This window comes from Amblyomma americanum, chromosome 1 (genome assembly GCF_052857255.1).
Source record: "Amblyomma americanum isolate KBUSLIRL-KWMA chromosome 1, ASM5285725v1, whole genome shotgun sequence".
Lineage (NCBI taxonomy): Eukaryota > Metazoa > Arthropoda > Arachnida > Ixodida > Ixodidae > Amblyomma > Amblyomma americanum.
Genome location: NC_135497.1, coordinates 255,058,250 through 255,082,073, shown reverse-complemented (window position 1 = coordinate 255,082,073; position 23,824 = coordinate 255,058,250). Strand labels below are relative to the sequence as shown.

General features: G+C 45.0%; 2 protein-coding genes across 4 annotated transcripts in view; one reads left to right on the top strand and one right to left on the bottom strand.

Moving 5' to 3' along the window:
• The window catches only part of LOC144114953 (uncharacterized), an 81,378-nt gene that overhangs the window by 19,862 nt on the left and 37,692 nt on the right, over nt 1-23,824 (bottom strand). For all 3 annotated transcript variants that reach the window (XM_077649016.1, XM_077649019.1, XM_077649017.1), the window contains exons 5-6: nt 18,556-18,664; nt 1,697-1,748 (exon numbers count right to left, since the gene is read on the bottom strand). In XM_077649016.1, the coding sequence (XP_077505142.1) occupies nt 1,697-1,748; nt 18,556-18,664 (161 nt within the window). The remainder of the gene's footprint in view (nt 1-1,696; nt 1,749-18,555; nt 18,665-23,824) is intronic.
• On the top strand, nt 12,027-15,938 carry LOC144116435 (uncharacterized). Its single transcript, XM_077651175.1, has 2 exons — nt 12,027-12,050; nt 14,802-15,938. The coding sequence occupies exons 1-2, from the start codon at nt 12,027-12,029 to the stop codon at nt 15,663-15,665; spliced, it is 888 nt and encodes a 295-aa protein (XP_077507301.1). The 3' UTR covers nt 15,666-15,938.

Here is a 23,824-nt window from a genome sequence, read left to right as displayed (position 1 = left end):
TGGGAATGTGTCGGAAGCTTTGATAGAGTTTCACCGTGTCTCTGCGCGGGAGGCAGGGGTCCCTTGTCGTGCCTCGATTTCATATTACGCAATGCGATCCCATGCCGACATGAGTTGTGATTTGTAATGAGTGAGTGAACCCAAATGAACAGCGAGTAAAAAAGAATGAGTGAGCCCAAATGAGTCGTGAGTCAAGATGGGTGAGAGTCCAAACGAGCCGTGAGTAGAAATCAGTGAGCGAGGCCAGATAAGCCGTGAGTTCAAGTGAACTGTGAGTCGCAAAGACTGGTTCCCACCGGATTAGTCTTGAGTCTGAGCTCGAGTGAGTTGTGGGCCTACACGAGTTTGAGATCATGAGTTCAAGTGAGCCTGGGCATCTGTGAGTTTCAATGAGCCCGTAGGAGTGACCAAACTTTTTTGAGTGACCCCGAGTGAGCATTCAAGATTTTGCCGAGGTATGGCTGCAGCCTCCGAGATCAAGCATCTGGCACGTTTTGCTGAATCTGCCTAAAAAATACGTCTTCCAATCTTAGAGGCCATGTTTCTACGTTACAAACACCGCCACACAAATGAGCCGAGTCGTGGCACTGGACACATCTTGAGCATAACAATTGCAGCAGTATAGTATGCGGCACCAGCCTGGGACACGTTTTTGGAACAGTAGTAGAAAAAAAAATATGATGGGCCTTATTCGAACTTCGTGACAACTAGTCGAACAGTATGCGAAAAATTGAGAGCACACTCTATTTGTTTCAAATATATATTGAACATACACTAGTTGATTCGTTTGCTGGATTAAACAGGAAGATATTCGATTCACTATTCAAAATTTTCAAACATCTGCACATCTCTACACATGATCACCCAAAGTGTGTGACACATGACAGTGGCAGCTCTGCCCTGAAAAATACTTTTGAGAGATGCATTTAAAAAAAGTTTCTCAAAATGTGGTTTATATTTTGTGTGATGGTTACTGTAATTTTCCTTTCCTGATAACCTCCTCATGGTTAGCGTGCCTTAACTCTCCTAATATCCTCCTCAAAACGTTAAATGCGGCCATATTTATGTACTTGAGTGTGACCATGGCCAGCTGCTGATCCACCCTTCCCCTCCAAAATCTCTACAGCAGCTGCCACTATAAAGCCTTATAGAAATTTTTAACTAGCCAGTCAATCGAAACAACATTAAAAAAAAAAGAATAGGTATTGCACTTCATGACTGAAACATGGAGCAACACTGAAGCACTGTTAAGCTGCAGGAGGTAATAAATTTCATGAAAAGCCATTTTTTATACAATACGCATGAACTTATTGCGCTAACCAAACAAATAATTTCAAAAACTGTTGCACAACAATTCTGGTTACACAACAGTGAGACTGGCTTGCTGCAGCCGCACCAAAATGCTGTCATTATGGGGAAAGGTCTATGTATATGAAACAACATTTTTGTGCTACTAGATGGCACCACTGCATTTTTCTCCACAACAGACTGCTTAAATCGTGGCCAATGAACCTCTCACGGTGACAGGGGTGGCAAATAGTTGGCGGGAAGTACACTTCTGGCTACTTATGAGAGACTGCACCATGGCAAACTCTGTCACAAACATAAAGGATAAAAGCCTATTAAATATACTGCAAATGGGCAGGACTCCTCAAAGATACATCAGTGAATATAATATGGTGGAAATGACACGCACATTTTTTAGCTGTTCAGGACTCATGGCAACCAGCTTGGGCGAAACAGGACGCCTGGAGAAAGATAAAGAAGAAATACAGTGGCACTTGAAAGCAGTCTTTTTTTTCCCCTGTAAAGGAGGCTGCTACCAAGTTTATTTCAGGTAATTAAAAGAGAAGGGGGGGGGGCAATAAATAGACAAAGCAAGCAAAAGTCCACTCATTTGCAGGAACATATGACAGGAAGTATGCCTGAGCCCTTGATGAGTACTCATGTGTTTGAGCACTCATGCCACTAAACCTGTTCGATTTGGCTGCATCAGACCATGGAGTGCTGCACTTTAGTATTTGTTTGTACAGTGCAGCATGTGCCTGTTCCAAAGTGGAAGTGCAGCTGAAGTGCAGCTGAAGCGCAACAAGACAGCGCCGTGCATGTGCGGGTTGGAAACATGGTACTATTAGCTCTCCATGGTGTAAGGATTATGAACCTGAGCACTCAAGTCGAGCCCCGCATATATAGCAGAATCCCAATGTTAATCATGAGACTGCGGAAAAAAAAAGGGGGGTACCAGCAGGGAAATAGTACCCGGAAGCAAGCATGAAAAAAAAAACATTGTTTTTGGTAGTTTTCTTGTTTTTGTTTTACTTCGATTAAGAGCAACACGCTTTTCTGCAATTTGAAAGGTTTTGTGGCTCTCGTGACCATTCTCATACGCAGAAAGTTCTAAACGCCGAGCAATAGCTCTCCATCTGCTTGAGCAGCTGTGGGTGGAAAAGAAGCAGCAGCGAAGAGGGCGGGCGCACATAGCAGGCGAAGTCTGGGCCCGAGTGCGTGCTTCTGCACTGTTTTCACGGCAGCCGCTTTACCCCACACGATATTCATCTACTGGAACACAGAAATTGCATTTTTAAGCTGCAGGTGACAAGGCAAATGAGGATGACAGAAGCATACCTTGGAGCAATTGCAGACAACTGCATCTTATACAGTCAGGGACCCAGGAACAGTGGGGGCAAGGGGGGCGACCCCAACATTTTTCCACAGGGGGCAGCACCCCCCTCCTCTCCTCCAGTTTCCAACTGCTTGCATGTGGATCAGATTTCTGACAACTGAAACACTTCGGTTCTAGGACTCATTTAATGCAAATCACAGTGGGGCTGAGCTACTTGGCTTCGTAGCCAGAAGTAAAGCATTTCGTATATGAGTAACCTACACCAGTCATGTCCCAACAGAAGCCGACTGTCTGACCCATGTACATGATCATGGTTAGCAGAATTTTAAAAAAAACTATGCACAAACTTTTTTAATGCAATTGATAACTCCTCGTGCATAGTTCTTCCCATTTCAATTTGTTTTATATTGCCGTGAATCTTTACACAGTTTGTTCATTTGCACCCAAAACCGCCAGCACGCGGCTTTAACATTTTGTTTTGTAATGAGAGATGCGACAAGACTTATCTCCATTGACTGCGGCCACGTGCAAATGCTTCCATATTTTTCAGTGTTGTAGTTGCTTTTGGTTCTTTACCTAGGAGGTTATTTGCCAGCTGTAAATTTAGCACGGCCAAGAACTGCAGGTATTTATTTTGATGAACGCCGCCGCTGAGTCATTCAGTTCTTAGTGGACGCGAGTCAGCCCCTTACAGAATTTCTTTTGAAAACCTTTTCTTTGTCTTCTTGACTGCTGGAGCACTGTCACCACAACGTGACAGTTTGCATCAACCCTTGAATATTGAAAAATAAAAATAATAAAAATATAAATTTTATTATGTAAATGAGCATTAAATAAATAAAAGAAAATAAGCTTGAAGTCTCCCCCCCTCCCCCGCCCTTTCACTAAAAAAAAGTTCCGGAGTCCCTGCATACAGTGCTGCCCACGCAGCGTTTAACGCGACATATTCATGCCTTTAGGTTTGCGCTCGCACCGCAACAGTGATGGAACTGCACCAACAGGCGCACCGAGATTCATCCTGCTCCCGCATGTGTGCTCAGCTTCAGCACTGATGAAACACGCTGGAAGCCGCAGAACACGGTGGTGGCCAAGAACCGATGGAGTCTTGCTTTGGCCCTGCCGCCATTTCGCGTGCTCGGACATAGGCTGTCAAAATGCCTGCATGGGGCGAACCGCTATTGTGAAGTGATGTTCGCGACGTAGCATGCAGGAATGCTGCCACATTTGTAACATAAGAGTTAAGTTTGTATGGGCGCTTGCATGGGACCGGGTCATGAAATTAACGTAGCAGCTCGGAAAGTGCAGCATCAGGAACATAACAGTGGGGTTCAACTGTATTTATAAATCATGCATATGTAATTCAAGGAATGGCTTTGATCAGGAAAACGATTTCTTCGAGCTGGTTGACAGCAACACTTCACTGCAATTCCCTGTGTGAAATTTCTTCATGCAGTTCGCAGCCATTAATGTGGGTGGCATACTACAGGCTGCCATTTGGAGGCGACGCAATGACGAGCAGGTGACAAGGTCTGCATCTAACCATTCATTTTGGAAGCAGCAAATGAGAGCTCCACACCCATGGCATGGCACCAAAACAGAACTCGAAGGAACTGGTACAGTGAGCACAGCCAAATCTAACAGACCTACTGTGTTCATAAAATCAACCATAAAATCACAAAATAAACCTCAGAATCAACCATACTGGGGCTTCATGGCACAATATCACCCATGGCGTTCCCCCCTCTCATGCCAACCATTTAACATGTCACATGTCAACAGTGCCTTCCAATCCATTCCATAAACAATGTATGCACAGTTCTTGCCCTGCACCCAGATTCCAGTGTCGCCAACCTGGCAAGTTTCTTCACGAACCACCCTACTGAGGCTTTAAGCATTGGTTATAAGTTTGCAGATGGTGGGTATGATTAAACAATTATAGCTGAAATTCATTTCACGTAGAAGCTTGCTGAGGAATTTAGTCTAGTCACTTCTATGCCATACTTTCTGAATTACTAATCTTAAGAGTACCAGTAAAGGGTAGGTGTAACGTAAATGTTTCAGTGTTGGCTCTGATGTGACAGCAAAGAAAGAAGCTGGGCACCGGGCTAGGGGACGCTTGTACCCATCCTTGTCCGGCGGTAGGTTCCGAACCAACCATTTCCAGCAGCCGAGGCAGACACCCAAGCCACCAGGCCACCCGTCGCCTCCCCCCCACCTCCCCTAAACGTGGAGAGGGAGAACATACTTTCTTCACTTCGCCATCTGCCAGCCGAGGCAGCTGGTAGGTGCTGCTGCCGACGACAAGGGCGCGAAATTGAACGACTAATAAGAGCTAACACTCTAAAAGCTCAAAGGCCAAATGGTATACATAAAAGGTCTGTTAGAAAGGCAAGGTGCTCGGGATTGCCTACAAAATAACCTGTCAAAACTGAGATGCTTCACACGTTAGAGAGCAGGGCAGCTTCCAAGCAAAGGGCGAGGCAAACCCAAAATGAAGAGCGCAAGGACTTTTTGGCGTTTCATTCCCTGGCTGGTTGCGATGCAAACTGGCGCTCGACAACTAGAAGAGGTGCCCAGAAAATCTTTCTTCTTGTTTCGAGAAAAAGATAACATACACTAAAATCTCACCAACTAACAAAAAATTCCTCCCGTGCATATGTACACATTTGTACGCTTGTCACATGGATGGTGCCACCATACCAGTCCACGAAAATGGCGTTGTCTCAAGCGTGTTATAAACAACATGGAGTATTTCAATTTCCATTAGCAGAAATGAAAACTGTACCTTGCACTCACAAATGTCGTTGTACTGTATATGGAAGCTTTGCGATCAACAGGAACACTGTTTGACGCTGGGTTCAGAGGACTGAAGCTTGTGGAAATGGCAAAACAGGTCTGCATGATCAGGAGCAGTGTGGATGCCCTGCCACTGCCACCACCCCAGACAAGCTGCAGCATCACCGTAAAATCTTTATGGGTGTACTGCCTAAATATCAAACAGTCAATTGGACACCGACATCAATACCCTGCAATAACCCAAGGAGTGTTACCCTGCAGCGTGTCCGGCCTCATCACCAATTTCAGGCGATAATCACAACGCCTGCCCTCACACCAGCCCAGCAACAAAAGAGGCAAGTGGAAAATTTGGCTTCACTAAAATTCCCCATCCTCAGTACAGTTCTTACTTAGCAAATTCAATTTTCACCTTTAGAGGCCATTGAAGGAGGTGTTTCGTGAATCCACATTAAAGAACGACAAGAGCATCATCTGTGCTCTGAATACAAGGAAAATGTCATAAAATTTCAATAAACGGAGCTCAAGAACAAAATGAGGGGCATTACTTGCTGAGCACTGCCATATCAACACAGAAAAATCACTATTCTCACCTTCTCTTCATATAATTATACATATACAGCCTACTTTGCACATAACCTCGTTAGACTTGAACATTACAATGCACATCAGCTGCATGTTTCTGAAGGCCCAGACACCCACAGCACAGAGCAAGGAGAAAGAAGGCCACAGAAGGGTCATCAAGAACTGTCGGACTTCGGGTGCAAAATTTTTCATGTTTGCAAAAATACCCAGACTTAAGAAATACATTTTAGTTGAAGCAGCCAAATCAAACTTTCGCTCAGGTCTTAACCATCTACAGTAATCCCTCGTTATAACGAAGTCACCAGGACGGTGAAAAAATTTGTTATAAGCGGTAATTTGATAGAAGCGACCACCCAAGAAAAGTTAAAGCAGTTGAGCTTTAATTGCGCCGCAACTGCGAGGAAGTCAAAATACAATTTATTTAGTGAAGCAAAAGGAAAACTTTATTCAGGTGCAAAATAGGCAATGAGCTTTGACTGTTTCAAGTTCTTGCCAGGGCATGTGAAACCCCTGCTCTAATCTGACCAAGCATTGCACGAGGTAATGGTCGCCGCCCATGCATTCAAACTTCGGGGTATTTTGAATCGCAAAGGCAGTGGTCACTTTAATGGGGCATTTCGAAGGCAGAGGCTGCTTTTAAGGGGGGGGGGGGGGGGGCGAGTCACGGAAGACTACAAGAGTATCGCGCTGGAAAGCGCTGCAAATGCCGTGGCTCAAGTCTGAGGTTTTGTTGTGCTCAAAAAACAATGAGCTCATTGTGCGGATGCAGCGTGATCGTGAAAACAACAGTTTTGCAGTAGGGACTTTGCCTGATTACTGGGAAATTTTTTTCCCTAGGTGTGCAGCTTTGAAGTTTTCAAAGCGAGAGGTTTTGGGCGCACCTATGTCGATGAAACTGTGCTAATTCTACAGTTCGAGTGTCGGTGTTCACGCAGCGTCACGTCCGTGCCATTGACAAATGTCTAGGAACAAAAGTTAATGACCCTACCACACGTTTAGACCGTTTGTCTAGTCAGATGGCACGAATTGAGCACGACCGGCTCGAGAAAATCGCTGGGGAAGCACCATGGTTGCGTTGACTCGCTATGTTGACAGCCTGACTCGCCGCTGGCAACACTCAGATTTTTCCTGCTTTCGGAAAATTATCGGTCGATTTGAGCCGTCATAAGTGCAACGAAGCTAGGGGCGATGTTTTATTGCGATACAGGCCAATTATGGAGAGCGGCGAGCAAATTTCTGGACCGGCTTCCCCAAATTCGTCTTCCCGTTTTGTTAACGTAGCTACTTGCGTCAAACATGGCAAAAGGCATGTGACCAGGCAGCAGCTCGACAACACCACTGTTCATACTTTCAAGCGCGACCCCTGCGGGTCGCCTTCTCGTTTGAAGCGAAACTCTTGGGAATGCTGTTTTTCGCACGCTTTTGGGAATTTCGTCTGCTTTGGCCAATATGAAACGGTTAGGCTTAGTGACGACTATTGCTGCCAGAAGGCAGCTCAGTTCGTTGCCCGGTGCGCCCGCGGTTGGCATCATTGCCAAAAGCTCGGCTCGCTCGCTGATTGGTTCAACAGTTTGCAGGTCGCAGTCGCAATGATGGTAAATCAAGAGGTCTTGAAATCCAGCAGCAAGCGACTGGCCTGCGACTGTCGCTTTCTGCCAATGCGACCGTTTGCAGCTGTCGCTTTTCGACTAAAACAGTCGCACAATCACTGCGACTCGCAAGTGTGAATGGGCCCATAATCGGAGGGCACTTCTTTGGTGCTTTTTGGCACGTTTCAGTGACAGAAGTGCTCTATAGAGCGGTAAAACTTTGCTCATCGAGCGCACCCCATTGTATGCTACGGCGCAAGTCTGCCAGCAGTTCTTTGGCCACTTTTCGGCATCCAAGAGGTTTTCTAGCATCGCAAAACGTCGCCAGAGATGCGATTACGACCGAGATTAGCGGTTTGGGTGCGCTGCACCATGGAATTTGACAGCTTCCCTTCACTCCACTGAAACAGCTGGGGGCACTCGGCACTCACTTGGTACCCGTTACTTGACAGGTCAGCGGTTATGGGTTTGATACTTTTGTGGCCTGTTCTGTGCCTGCATGAGACTAATTCATCGGCAGTATTAATTTGACACTGAATCTGCAAAAGAGTGGCACCACCTCCGAGCGGCGGCGATGCTTCCGCTCGCCACTTCACTCTAAGCGGGTCAAGCTCTTCATGCACTCCGAGTAATGCAACTTAAAATGCATGCGTTTGGGTCAGGACTGAAATAAATTTTGAATAAAGCAATATTTCAAGTAAAGCGATTTCGTTATAACGAGGAATTACTGTATTTCACATATAAGCAGAGGCGCCATTTCTTTACTTTCAATGCGGATGAAAGACTTCTACGAGTTCTGAAGAGCCATTTTGTTTCCCTTTATTTTTCGTGTCTTTTTGAAGAGTTCACCTCCGTAATATTTGCACATTGCTAGACAATGTTTTGTTCAATGCACAACCAAGGAAGATAATTTTACACAAAAAAGTTCAAACCAGTTCAAGATTGGTTCAACCACAACAAACAGTAAGTGCACCTTTCGAATTCTTGTCATGCTAAAGCATTGCCTCCTCTAAAGATGCCTGCCACGTGAGCCAAAAACCTCCTGCCAAACCATTTCGTCTTCTCTTTCCCAAAGCAGACGGCAGCGAGCGCCATCTTTTGACAAAGTTCACAACCCTAAAGCAACATTGCGCGGCCTCTGAGACTACAGTAGCCGACGGGTAATTCGGACTCCAATAATTCGGACTTGTAGGGTATTTCGGACCTCAATGAGGCACTGTCAGGCACCCCATAAAAGCGTATACATATTCGCGACGGATATTTCGGGCTTCAAAAGTCCGAAAGTTCGATTTTTCGGACTAATTTCAGTCGCCTGCGGGCCAAGATCGGCCATCTTATCGGCTTTTCGCCTGGCGCCATCTTGGATTGAGATCGATTTACGCTGCAGTTGAATTGGCTTGATATACTTTCGGTACCTAACTGTTGCCAGTAGAGGCCCCTGCGATCTCCGACACTTCCAAGGTAACAGCCGGATTGTCATCGCCGTCAACTTGCTTTTGTCGCCGACGCTGTCGCGGGCACTTAGCGTTTGTCCCATACGTTGAAAATTGAGTTGTTGGGGGAAGGAATTTGTGCAGGAGCTATCTCATGTCTCGGTGGGAAAAGATAAAGGAGAGACTGGGAGAAGAAAAGAAGAAAGAGGTGGCATAATGGAGGGCTCTGGAATAATTTCGACCACCTGGGGATCATTAACGTGCACTGACGTTGCACAGCACACGGCGCTGTTGCATTTCGCCTCCATCGAAATGCGGCCACCGCGGTCGGGTTCCAACCCACGTACTCCGGATCAAAAGCCGAGTGCCCTAACCACTGAGCCACCGCAGCAGGTCTCATATGGTTGCCATTTGCCGTTTCGTCACTTGGGTTTCTCTGACTGCGTCGACCGTGTGGCGCTCAGTCTTCATGAAGTTACATCCGTTTGTCGTTTTGTAATTGCGTCCGGCGGTTCCGCCGCTTTGAACGAAAAGTGCTACATCTTTGCGTATGTTTGACGAGCAGTGTGGTGCACACTCGGGTTGTGGAACACATGGGCCCGCCGGGTCCGTCAAAGAAGCTTGGGAAGCATTCCAACTAAATGCGGTGACCTTGCTGTCTAGCGTGTACAGTGAAAGCACAACTTTTGCGCAAATACAGGCGCAAATTGTCGCCAGCAAGAGAAATTTTTCCGCAAGATAAAATCAGTGACATTTTTAAGCCAATTTCATTTCAATAAAGTGATTTTTTGTACTTCAAGGAGTTTTCGGACTGTTCGATTGTTCGGACCATTTTTCGCGTTCCTTCGAGTCCGAAAAATCGGTCGGCGACTGTATGTGAGTGAAGAAGTCATCTGGGAGGAAATGAGCGAGCAAATGACGTCTGCTAGATGTGATTGGTAGCAGACACCTGTCTCGTGATTGTGAAGAGTGCACTGCCTGCGATTAGAGCTAACAGACGAAAACAGTCGTGCTTTTATATTCATGTAAAAGGCATATTATGTTGTAATGTGAATAAAAAAACCGAAAAGCATAATTTTATTCTTTGAAACCGCTTTAGATCTTCAATTAAAAGTGTTTTGCCTTTTAAAAAGAGGTGTATATTCTTTTCCTTTGTGACCTCAAGACTAAAGATACTAGCACTGTCCACATCATCACACACAACCCACAGTGATGCGGTTAGAAATTTCTTTCAAGCTGTCCATGGTAACTTGCCAAATCATGCTGACTCCCCACTCCTTGCTTCCCTGCCGTGGCTAGAATGAGTAACAGTTTAACAAAACTCTCCAGATTTCTCTCAATGATGAGGTTATCATCAGGAGTTCATGATCACCAGCCAGAAAACGAGATCAAATCCCAGCCGCAGGAGACCCATTTCGATGAGGGCGAAATGTAAAAATGCTCATGCCTGTGCAATGTTAATGCACATTAAAGAGCTCTAGGAGCTCAACATTAGTAATCCAGAGCCCTCTACTAATACTACAGCATCTCTTGAAGCCCACGTGCAGCTATGGGACATTAAACCTCGCATTTCGTACTGCCGTAATCATACGCCACGCAGATATGAACTTTGCTGGAACTTTCAAGGATTCAGTGCTGCCACCTCCAAAATGGTTGGGCCAAGTTTGTTGTTTTTAGTGTGGTTTAAGACACTGCAGCATAACCCCAGGAGTTTGCACAAATTACGACTGAAAGCGGGTCGTCAGATCAAAGAGCTATGCTTCTTGCCCCAGTTAGTAATTAGGATGGCAGTTGAAGTAGCTCAGAGAAGAGCAGTAGCAATGATGACAAAGCATCTTTGAGATGTTTTTGCTAACTGAATGTTTTCTAAACAGTTTCACGAACTGCCAGAAATCATCGGCTACATCATGCCACAGCATGCAACTATTCCTAAGATAAGGTATAAACACATACACATGCGTACATCCATTCCCACTGTTGAATCGCTCGGTGGTGGGCTCATTCGCTGTGGCACGAATTCGATGCTCCGCTCTAAAACTACCCGTGAAATTCTCCATAACATGCGCATTTGTATGTAAAGCAAAATTTTATGGGCATAAGCATGGTTTGCTGCTGCCCCCTATAGTACACTAGAAATTCAAGGATATTCAAGGACCCACAGAAATTTTATCACTCTCAAGGCACTTGAAAATTATTTTTTATAATCAAGGGATTTCAGGGACCCACATGACTTCAGCAAGTGTGGCAGAGAAAATAGGTAGAATGAACCTAGCAAGTCACACACTTGAGAAGATTACTCCTGGTTTAGCCACATAATTGAGGAAAACAGCACAAAGTGCAACAGTCACGAGGAGTAATAGTAACAAAAGGTAAAGCCCCCCGTAAAACATTTATGCACAATTATACACAAGAACTTCCAGCATGCAACAGAATGCAGCCACAAAGCAAAGTTCCAGTGCACAACCTTGTCATGGAGCACTGGTTTATAGATTCATCTTTTGTTGTGTAGGATACTGAAAACCAGCAGTAATCATAACTAGGGGTTGGACTTTATTTAGACGGCAAAAAAAGGAAGAGAAATAGAATAAAAGCACGCTGAATTCAATTTTAAAATTTCAGGTTTAACTGAGAACAGCTAGTTTTCTTGATATGTGCACCACAGCTAACTGGCTACTGAGTAGGAGTTAATCAGTCAAGGGGAAAAAAACACAGTGCAGAAGACAGGGGCATGGTGAGATTGTGTACTGTTCGATTAAGTAGTGCAGTTGTGCATTATGAAGTACTGCTCCACTACCTTACACTCCTCCACACGCTGGAACACTCCACCTCATCCTCAAACATCTGCTAGCGTACCACCATCACATGCTTAGCGCAGTTACTTGGTTAAGCATGTGTTTCCTTTGCACGGACCATGGATAAGTGCAATGAGTCATGTTCCAGTTACTGTGACAACATGGCGGCAGTTCCATCGCTGTCGGCAACACGTAGACCATGTGATTCTCCATGCCCTTGCTCAACAACCCAGCAGTAACTTGGCAACCCACCTGCCAGAAATCAACTTCCACTTGTGTTTTTGTTGAACGGTTCTATCATTTACTTTCCATTAAATTTTTACTGGCGACAGCATTTCCTTGTGCAATTAAGTGCTGCTACAAGTGTTTTACATGTAATTAATAACCATTAAGGTATTAATTACTGGAAAACCCAATGCAAAAGGTGGACAAAGAAGTCAATATAAGATCAACTAAGTTACCTTTCACAGCACAGGAATACCACATCGTGTCACACATAAAAAATGAAAAACGATAAAACACCCATAAAAAATAATATTCGCCGAGGAAAAAATTAAAACTGCATATGGAAGAACTACCAAGAAAGTGTACCAAAATTTAAAAAATAAAAACTAAAAAGTCCAACCCCTAATAATAGTCTAAAGAGGAAGTCAGCAAAAAGATCACATAGCTACACTCAGAACAAAACATTTATATATGGCTTTAAGGGGAGACGCGGCTGAAAAAACCGCGATTTTTTTCTTCAAAAAAGTTTTTTTCTTGCGTTTCGCATTCCTCCAAGCCTCTTCTATTATGTTAAAAAAAATCAACGCCGATAACCAATGGGAAGTTAGTAAAAAAATGCAATTAAAGCACTCGCGGTGGCTGATGAAAGTGCGAATTTGACCGAATTTTGGGACCGCAGCACTTCGCTCCACGGCGTCGCCCGCTCTTGAACTTTCGCGGAGAAGTAGGCCCAGCCCTCTTCTACCGGAGGGCAATTCGGCAGCGGCGCACTTTTGATAAAGATACGAAACAAAAAGATCGTTTCCGGGCTAAATCGAGCATCGCAACTGGCCCTTTAAATCACGTGGTATCGGAGCCCTTCCATTGGCTACGAGCATTCCAACGCGCAGTCGGACGCAGACGCTATTTTTTCTTTCTGCTGGCAGCGAGACGTGAACCAATGCTTCTGCCCGGGTTTTTCTCCTTTCTCCGACATGGATGTGACCGAGAAACGACATTTTCGTTAGCGCAAGGTTTCTGATGAGGCATCAGTATACAGGAACACGCTCCAAGCGCAAGCGGAGAACTCCGGTGACGGGAGGTTCGTCTGCTGCTAGGCCTAACTGTGGCAACGGCGATACACCCGATTTGGATCCTTCAAGCTTTTTGCGGAGCATCGATGACTTCATAAGTGCATCTGAGCAAAATATAAAGATGTTCGACGACCATAACAAGCTTGAAAACGAGCGCGGAAGCTCATTTATCAGTGAGATCGGCATGTTGCACGAGCTCGTCAGCGGCCCGCCTGCGCATGATGTGACCTGTCAGAGAATCAGCCGCAAAACGGAAAGGACTCGCATCGTTCCTGGAACTCTACTGCCGAGACGACGTCTGTCCGACAACCAGTTTCCTCAACATATTCTTCGAGCCGCGTATCTCAATCATGCAACGGCAGTGATGAGGTGTCCGGGGCGAGGCCTGCCTGGCGTTGCATATGTCTCCTCGCCCAACATTGCCCCTCCTCCCCTTCTTTCCCCTCCTTTACATCGTTTCACTCGCCCCTTCGGCTGACAGCACCTCTTCTCCTCTACATCGTTTCAGTGAGCAGGGACGCTTCCTTCCCTTCCGTCCTCCTCTCCAACACCCCTCCGCTCGAGACCCGCTGCGCCCCATCGTATCTCCAGCGCTGCATGCTAGCTCGGCGCTCTCACGAGCTTGCTGCTGCCTAGTTGGCATTGCATAATTAAATGCTCAAGTACGCTTCAACGAATCGTCTTGATACTGATACTCGAGGTCAAATTTTACAAAGCTCATATTTCACATAAAACGCCTAGCTCCAACAACTATTTTACGAGAAATCCTGATTTAGCGAGAACGACTTGCATAAACGTGCAGGAGCTTAGCAACTTTATAGAGGCCTAAAGTTGACAATAAACACAAAATGACACTTTATCATCAGTTATAACTTCACAAAGAAAACATCACTGAACAAATTTACAGTAATTATAAAAAATATGATGTACCTAAATGCTCGGCATGCTTGCACTCTAGAGAGTTGTGTGGCAACGCCAGCTAGGCAGTATCAAGACGATTCGTTGAAGCGAACTCGAGCATTTAATTATGCAACACCATGTAGGCGGCAGCAAGCTCGCGAGAGCGCCGACCTATAAGCGCGCTGGTGGTCGAAAGCATATCAGCCCTAGGGCGCCTTACATCAGGCGTTTTGTCATCGCAGAGGTCTGTTGAACCTCGAGTAGCAGTACCAAGACGGTTCACTGAAACGCACTCGAGCATTTAATTATGCAATGCCAGGTAGCGCGGCGTCCGCCCGCGGCAGTGCATGGGATACCTTCGCCGTGAACGTGAAATCTGTGGTTGCTGCGCGCGCTATCGGCGTCGGACATGAACAGCTTTTGCGGTTTTGTGCGATTATGTGTTTTGCGAAACCGGTGCACCACAAGGTTTTTACTGCTATTGGCAAAAAAGTGCATTCTGCCGCCGAAAACCTTCAACAAGCCAGACAGCCAACTGCAGGCGAGGCAGCATCCACGAACGTCGCAGTCATGTTCAACGGAATGTGGCAGAAGAGAGGCCACAAAAGCCACAATGGTGTGGGCACAGCTATCTCTCTTCTGACAGGGCTGTGCCTAGACTTTGAAGTTCTCTCCAACTACTGCCTTAGCTGTAGCAGGCACAAGGCACTGGAGGATGAAGAACAAATCTGGAAGGCCTTTCACATACCTGTGCATGAGAAAAACACAACCTGGTCGGCACATGCGAGGTTGCCCTAAGAATCTGGAAGAGGACAGACCTGTATGCCACACCTCTGCAGTATACAACGTTCCTGTCGGATGGGGAAAGCAAAGCCTATGCTGCCGTGACAGAGTTGGAAATCTACGGGAGCATTCCTGTGCAAAAAGAAGACTGCACAAATCACGTCGCAAACAGACTTGGCACTGCGATCCGGAAGGCAACGTTCCCAAGAGGAGAGAAGCTAAAAGATGGAACAATTGCCAAGTTGCAAGGCTATTCCCAAGTTGATATCGCCAGTAACAGAGGAAATGTAAGGGATATGTTCTGTGCTGTCTGGGCATCCTACTTCCATTCCTGCTCAAGGGGTGGTGCTAGCAGCCACAAATTTTGCCCAGACGGAGAGATATCTTGGTGCAAGCACAAGCGGGCACTAGCTTTGGGTCAGCCAGCACCAGTCCACACTCCCATCCTGAGTGTTTCCCAAGGCAAGGCTGTGCTGCCGATCTATAAGAGATTGACTGATGAGAAGCTGCCGCAGAGCTGTGTGAAAGGACAAACACAAAATGCAGCCGAGTCGCTCAACAGCAAAATCTGGCTGCTGTGCCCCAAGACGCAATTCGCGTCACAAACTGTGGTTGAAACAGCGACAGCAATTGCTGTCCTTTGGTTCAACAAAGGGCACACAGGCTTCGAGGAGGTGCTACAGGAGCTTGTCATTCTCCCATCAAAAGCACTGCTTTCTCTAAACAACGAGGTGTACAAGAGGCGTATTTCAAGCATGTTAACAAATGCGACTGCAGAGGCTAGGGCCCATCGCCGCAACACAACAAAGAAGGCCCGTCTGGAGGAGTCGGCCTGCGAGGGGTCGACATATGGGGCTGGTGCCTTCTAGCTTTGTGCCCTCTACTGAGACATCCTTGCTGGCATTCTGTGCAAATTTCATTAATATTGACTGACTAGTACACTAGTAAGCATGTTTTTTAACTTTCAAACGCGTTTTTCTCTGTTTCTCATTTTGTCCCATTTTTAGAGTTTGTGCACTAAACTTTGAGCACTTTTTGCAGTCCAATAACAATGAAAATTGAATTGGTTATGCTTTAGCATGTCCTGAATTCAAAAAAACTACTTTCAAAGCTTTTACCAAACAGATTCAGTAAGATAATTTCAAAAGTTTTTCTGTTGAGAATGGTAAAACAAACTTCACATTCGAAATTTTTTATAGAAGAAAACAGTAATGGAACACTGTATTTTTATGCTTTATTGAATTCTACTGTTCATTGGGGGCAATATAAGCAAATTTTTAGTGTTCTGTTGTGCTTCCTGTAATCACCAAAGTGTGCACAAACATGCATTGCTTTTAGCATTGTATGTGTGCAAGCAATGAACCAAATGAGCTATCAAAAAACTAAAGGCTGATTTGAGAAGAAGAGCTCAAACTCTTTAAATGGTGCAAGTTTAACTGAGCTGTGACAAAAATTAAGGAAAGTTTTTCCGGGTAGCATACCCCCTTAATTAGGGACGTGCAAATGTTGAAAATGGCTTCAAATATAAATCAAATGTTGTTCAGTAAGAAAAACATTTAAGAAAAAAATAAACAGGCAAATATTGTTGCCCCATTTCTTTTCTTTCAAAATAGTGTATGGTCATTGCAACTGAAAATAAAAAATTGGAAGGGACATTCAAGCTCCGCCTTGAGGGTATGACGCAATAGCGTAATGGGTTAATTCCCATGTATGCAGAAGGTCATTGTCTACATTCATAGATCCCTGGGAGTCATCATACCGCCAAAACGCGCGGGACTCAAATTGTAGTCACAGTTCGCCGGCACATCGTTCTTGACAAACCCAATGCCACGAATGCCAGCATAGCTTCCACGCCGAAGGAATGGGCAGCAAGCTGCAAGTTTCGTGGTGAACACGCCTTGGATGTGAGCTGCGTTGTCCACCGCTCACTGCGCGATTCCTGCGTCTCCGCATCGATCCACTGCACCCGAACGAGACGAGCGGGAGGCGCTGCCGTCATGCACTATCTATTGGGGCAGTGGCATACATTGCAAGGAGGAGGAGGGGGAGTTAATTTAGAGGACGTCACCTGATGGCGCTACACGCACGCCAAACGAAGAAGAAAAGTAGCGAAAACGTACTTTGCTAACTCGCCTCACTGAGAATTCTGTAATTTCCATACTCATAATTACTAATATACACCACAGTACATGTCTCTAAAGCACCTGTCTAAGACAACACCATATTCACTAGATGCACCTTTGTTCATTGCAAACCATCGAGCTGGCATGGCGGAGTGGTTAGAGCGCTCGTCTCGCACTCCGAAGGCCCTGGTTCGATTCCCCAACACAACCAATTTCCTACAAGATTTCATTTATAATGCTTCTGGGATTTCATGCTCACGGTCAACAGCGCAGACGCTGCTGACGATGCTGGCTTTTCTGCGACACAGGGCCCTTAATGCTGTCGTGTTAAAACTAAATTCACTTAGCACCATATAAAAGAACATGATGTGCACAGAAATGTATACAACTTGATTAAACAGCATAACAATATGCAACCTGCAATATGGTGATGCAAATTGAAATTCCTGAAATGACATATGACTGACAACTAAAAATAGCATGATGGCCAATAAAACCTTATTAATTTGGATTTCAAGGGACTGGAAGAAATGCCCGGATTAGCTGAAGGCCAATTTATAAAATGCCCCATGTCCCCAAAAAAAAAAATGCCACAAATGCAGTGAAGCTTTATGGCACTACGTGCACAGTGAAGGCTCCCTCACACAAACACTGAAGAGCCTGTGAGAAGCACACAATTTCTGTATGCTGGAAGAACAACGCAGACTTATGAGAGGGGAACCCACATTAGCATTGGAACGGCAAGCCTGCTTCTAAAAAGAAGAAATCAATTTCCAGCGACTTGCCGATCGGTGTGCAAAACCGGCACGGGGCAGGATTAGAATGATAGGTGAATGCACAGACTGACAGCTGCTGTCGCCGTGGGCTAGAGGCGAAGCCCAGTAACAAACTACACGAAGAGGATATTTTTTGGCTTGGTGATAGAGGCCCTCCGGTTGTTGCCATGGCTGCCATTATGCCCATTTTAGAGGTGCGAGGTTCTTAATACGCCATGCATTAGGCGGGATTTTTAGACCATCGCTTGCTCCGTTGTCAGCTGATATGTCGACTGGCCTAACTGGAAGCCTCATGCAAAGTTCCGCAAGTGGGCTTTCAAACCTATCGTACTTGAGCAAAACGAGCTGGCGGACCTCACACAATAAGAGTTATGAAGGCGACAGGACGAATGCCATGTGTGTTGACTTTAAGTATGTAACACATTATGGAGGGATCAAAGGAAAAAAAGGGCGCCCTCTCGCTGTGATTGCTCGAAGAGGGTAGTCGGCAATCTTGTTCACATCGGGTGTCGTATGTGGGAAAGCCCACTAGCAGAATTTCGTGCGAGGTCAAGCCTAGCGGCGGCGGAATGGCGCCGGAGAAAAAAAACAAAAATGACGTACTTGTATTGTTTTCCTAGCACTTAAGACTATGTCGTCAGAAAATTTGCCCAGATATTGTGGTTTTTCCATGGTCGAATTTATGAAAGTCTGCAAGGTATATGATCGCAGACAAATATTAGAAAATTTTCGAATATTCGAAATTTACAAATATCAATTTCTTGAATAAGAATATGAACCGAATGTCAAACATATTCGATTCGTATTCGAAATTTCGAATATTCGCACACCCTCTTTTAATACATACGTAATATACAAACCTTCTTTGATCACGAGGATCCAGCAATGTCTCCAAGCAACCTTGAACAGCCCGGCTCAATTTCTCGTCTGGTGATGGACATTCCTGAATCTCCTTGAGCAGTACAACATCTACAATTCAATTCAGAGTGCAACATAAAGAGAGAAAGAAGAATTTAAAAGGACACAGGTTAGAAAACTACAGTCACTCACAGAACAACCACCCTGCAATTTATATGGAACAAGCTACATGAAAAAGTTTTCTAAAATGATGGGCTGTGGCTGATGCATGTCCACAAAACAAACATAAGCTTAAGCCAATACGCAAATTTCATACTATACAGTGCGAAAGTCTGACAAAAAGTACCCTCTGATGCTAATTTTTAGCTCTTAGAAGTTTGTATCCATCACAAACAGAATTCTTCCATATTGCACGCAGCTACCTGCATGATTCTGAGGACTACCCCGTTGATAGCTTCACTTGTGACTCTTCATGTTCTAGTGTTCTTCACGAAGATCGCAAAAATCCAGCGATTATCATATATATGACATGCTTGGCAAATTATCAGTGCGCCACAGGGAACGCTTATACACACCTTGCATTTCCTTGAAAAATGAAGTCAACAGTCTGTGCAGCTAAGTGTTGCATGTGTTTCTTCCTGTTGTCTTACCCTTTCACACAGCTAACCCCTTATTACAACTAATACCCTTGCTATGCGGGTGTTTCAAATGCTTTCTAGCCGAATGTTATTCGACTCGACTGCCGAACTTATGCTGCTACACAAAGTTTTTTGACTGCATTTGGTTCAGATGACATTCAGAAGAGAGGCGGATCGGGCTAGCTGGTGCACGTTTGACATTTTTTCGAAAGTGCTAAAACAACACTGACAAACAAGGAACAGACAGGGATGCTGTTCCCTGTCTGTTCCTTTTTTGTCCGTGTTGTTTTAGTCCTTTCGGAAAAAAAAAATGACATTCGAGTCGACAGAGCACCGTGGAGACATTTCAGATTTCGGATGCCTTCCAAACGCGAACACAGCCTGCACTAGTCAACAGATGTCACCATCTCTTCGCCTTGCCCATAGGCACGTCGCTCGACTGCTTCAGCTCTGTGGCTGTTGATTCCGATATCCGCTGCTTGATTTTTTCTGCTACTTGTTTAGAAAAAAATTAGGACGCTTAAGCTTCGCATTTAGAATAGATGCGATAGCGCCTTCTCCTCAATCAGCAATCATAATTATCGATTACAAATCACTACCTGGGTTACACACTGCATGACATACTACACCACTACATATTCATGCACACCATTTGTTTCAGTGCAATGACGCCCCATAACGCCGCTTTTTCATTCCATGGCTAATTACCATATTCATCTGTTTTAATTTTTTTAATGACTATAACATCAGTACACATCCCAAACACACATTACCAAGTCATATACACCACTATGCATTCACTAGGTGCCCGTTCGCACAGAGGGGGTCTTGGTTTTTGAAAGTGCCTGCAAATTCTATTTTAATGAATACCCCCACTAGAGGAACCTCCTCGTCAATTTTGGCTTCATTTGGACCCTCCCTCCATTCGTCGTTAGCTTCGTTTGAAACTTCTGTTTTTTTTTCCGACTGACACAAGACGACGAGCGACGCCGGGTTTCCAGCAGAACGAGCTCCTTACACTATCGCGTAACAGCTTGTGTACTCACTAAATGAGTGCTTGATTATAATAGTACACCACTGACCATTTACCGCGTGAGCACAAAATTTCCCCAGGAATGCGCCGATGAGGACTTCACTCCAGGACTCATTTACATCGTTGTGTACAAACAGCTAGAGCTCGTCTGCACGACATAAAACACAATTTATGCTTTAATTATACTGAATATTCTCTTTTGCATTGGTTGTACCCGCGCTTCTTTACGCAATGCGACAACTAAGCAGGAAGCGCAGACATGGCTACCCACCTGGTAAACACTTGATAGACGGTTTGCTGACATTGCATATAACCGGCACTTCTCTTTAATTGTCCCTGCTTCCTCCGATCACTTTATCCAGAAGTATGCTCGGTCTCAGTTTGTGCTAATTGAAACGGTTTATTTTTTTATTCACAAGCTAGTGACGGCGACGAATGCTGCTGGCTGCCTAAAAGGCTGTTTCACATGATGCGATTGTAGTCACAGCTGTGCGTGATTTTCGTAGTTTTGCGACAGAACAGCACGTTGGTGTCGTTTCAAACCCTTTGTGACAGACTTCTAACAATCTGGTTGCACTGCCGACCCGTCGATGTGATCGTTGCAAACGGCTCAGCCGTCACCCAATAGATATCAAGGGAGGCAGGCTGCATGTAGATGCGTATCTGTTGATGGGGGCAAGAAATGCTGAAATGTTTTATTAAACATAAAAATGCACGAAAGCTCAACAGAATTAGTCATGACTATAAAATAAATGCATAATAAGGTGTTTAACACTAATATTTGCCAAAGCCTTTCTTGCCTTTCAAAAGCTGCTCACGTCGCGCCGACTGCAATCGTTAGCATGTGAAATAGCTGCTGCAATTGGTGTCGCAATGACAATGCAACTGGGCCGTATTTTTTGTGCGCGTTGCACCATGTGAAACAGCCTTAAAGCCCGTTTGACATGCAAGCGAAAACACTGGCGATTTCTGCCGCCACAATGCAAAACCCTGTTATGAGCTGTCGCAGCCGCTCAAGTAGCCAGAGCGACGAGGTTCCAACAAGTTGGAAAATCTTAGCCCCTATGCACCCCTCAATCACTCAATTTGCTCAGTCGCTTGCATGTGAGCTGGGCAGTCTGGGTGACACTGGTGCAAGCAATAGCCGATTTCAGGTCACTATTGTCAAAACAATATTTGCTGACCATTTGCATTTGCTAAAACTTGTGAATTCGTTCTCCTTAATTGCTGAAATTGTACACAAACCACGTGGACTTGCTAGGCCTAGTTGTCGTGGATTAAAACGGAAGAATTTGGCAAGCGTTTATCGCTGGTTAGTGTTGAAGCATGCAAATGTGAAATATAGCTTCTAGTTTCGCTTATTTTTAATGCAGATAAGGTAGAGGCAAGTGCAAATATTTGTGTCGCAATGACAATGCAACTGGGCCGTATTTTTTGTGCGCGTTGCACCATGTGAAACAGCGTTAAAGCCCGTTTGACATGCAAGCGAAAACACTGGCGATTTCTGCCGCCACAATGCAAAACCCTGTTTTGAGCTGTCGCAGCCGCTCAAGTAGCCAGAGTGACGAGGTTCCAACAAGTTGGAAAATCTTAGCCCCTATGCACCCCTCAATCACTCAATTTGCTCAGTCGCTTGCATGTGAGCTGGGCAGTCTGGGTGACACTGGTGCAAGCAATAGTCGATTTCAGGTCACTATTGTCAAAACAATATTTGCTGACCATTAGCATTTGCTAAAACTTGTGAATTCGTTCTCCTTAATTGCTGAAATTGCACACAAACCACGTGGACTTCCTAGGCCTAGTTGTCGTGGATTAAAACGGAAGAATTTGGCAAGCGTTTATCGCTGGTTAGTGTTGAAGCATGCAAATGTGAAATATAGCTTCTAGTTTCGCTTATTTTTAATGCAGATAAGGTAGAGGCAAGTGCAAATATATTCATGCCGCCACCTCATCAGCGGCAAGTTTTTGCCCAGCCGCCGATCTGTTCAGGACATAAAGGGCAATTGTGGATGTCGTTAGCCTGAAAAACGTGTTGAAAAAATAGCCCAAAAGAAACACGAGGGATGGAAAGGGAACGACGCAGACAAGCGCTAAAAGCGTTCATCATGAACATTATCCATCTCACCCAACTTTCGGCTTTGAAAAACATGTCACACTACATGGGTATGCAGCTTTTGCTTGTGCTGGTGTTGTTGTCAATCTAGTGTGACCGCTGTGACCACCGGTGTCGTCGTCGCGTCATTGTACGCATCGAAAACGATCGAACAGGCAAAAGCAAAACTCAATGGCAGCAGCGCCATTACAACATGGCAAGTAAATGCTGAAGCTTTCGAATGCGTTTGGAAATTGTCGTGTAGCACTGCAGGAGTGTGTCGAGTCCGAATGCCATTCCATGCACCGAATACGATTCCAAGTTTCGAATGCATTTAGACTCAAATGCCATTCAAACGTACCCGTGTAGCACAAGTATAACACTACTTCAGTAAGCATGATCAATTTATGTCACAAACCAAAGCCTTGTGGTGCAGAATGTTCCATGTAAAGTTAGTAAAAACAAAATATCGCTGCAAAGCCTCGCATTTGCTGTTCTGCATACTAACGTATAGTGAAGAGCTTGTGTCTTGAAGACCATAAAAGCAGATGAGGACATTACAACGAAGCATGAGCATGCACGACTACAGCTAAACTTAATACTAAACTTCATTTTATCTGTCACCCTCCCATTATACATGCCCACAAGGTCACATCAACAAAAAAAGGCAGTTACATAACTCCCACAGAAGCACTAAACTATACGAAACGCGAAATTCTATGCCACCACCCCAAACACTCTGCTACAAATGGTTAAGCTGCAATATTCTCGTGAAGATTTATAAAGACGTGGAATTTAGGGTACATAGTTCGCTGGTTTGAATCCCTGCCGCGAGCTAGGCTCTAACTTAACCAGTAAGTTTATGCTGCATGAAACAATGGATCATATGACACTTTCTGGAACATTGTGCGGCAAAGGTACACAAATGTCGGGACTAAGTGGCCCGACTTTGACGCCTGCCAGACAGGGATATATATGCCGGATTGACATAGTGTAATTTTGAGTTGTGGGGCTCGGGTATCACGCTGCGGCCTGTTATTATTTTATCCCATTACGTAACCACCTCGGTTACCATGGCCACCACTGGGGTACTATGTTGTTGCTATGGGGGCCGCCATATTGGATTCTATCGATGAAATCAGCATAATTCAGAGGGTCGAAATGCGACCAGTACAGCTAACGCTCTAAAAAAATTCTGCACAGATACTTAAGACTGCTTATGTGTAGGAATGCGAAAGCATTATTTTACCTGGGTGCAACAACCCCCCCCACACACACACACACACACGAGCGTATGACACCACCCGGAACGCTGTACGATGAAGGGTTGCATTAAAATTTCAATAAGAAAGTCTGGAAAGGCATACAATTGCAGGTGCATACGTCATCTATTCGAATACCTGTTGCAACAAACTTAAGGCAATGTTAAAAAAATCCAAAGATATGTATTACATCAATATGTTCTGCAATGACACTGTCTGCAGATCTGATATATTCTGGAAGAAGTT

What these genes read in the sequence shown, in the direction of transcription:
- LOC144116435 (XM_077651175.1), top strand. Translation starts at nt 12,027, where the DNA reads ATGCCCTTGCTCAACAACCCAGCA. An exon ending in CCTTGCTCAACAACCCAGCA is followed by an intron (nt 12,051 to 14,801) that starts GTAACTTGGCAA and finishes GGCACATGCGAG; the next exon opens with GTTGCCCTAAGAATCTGGAA.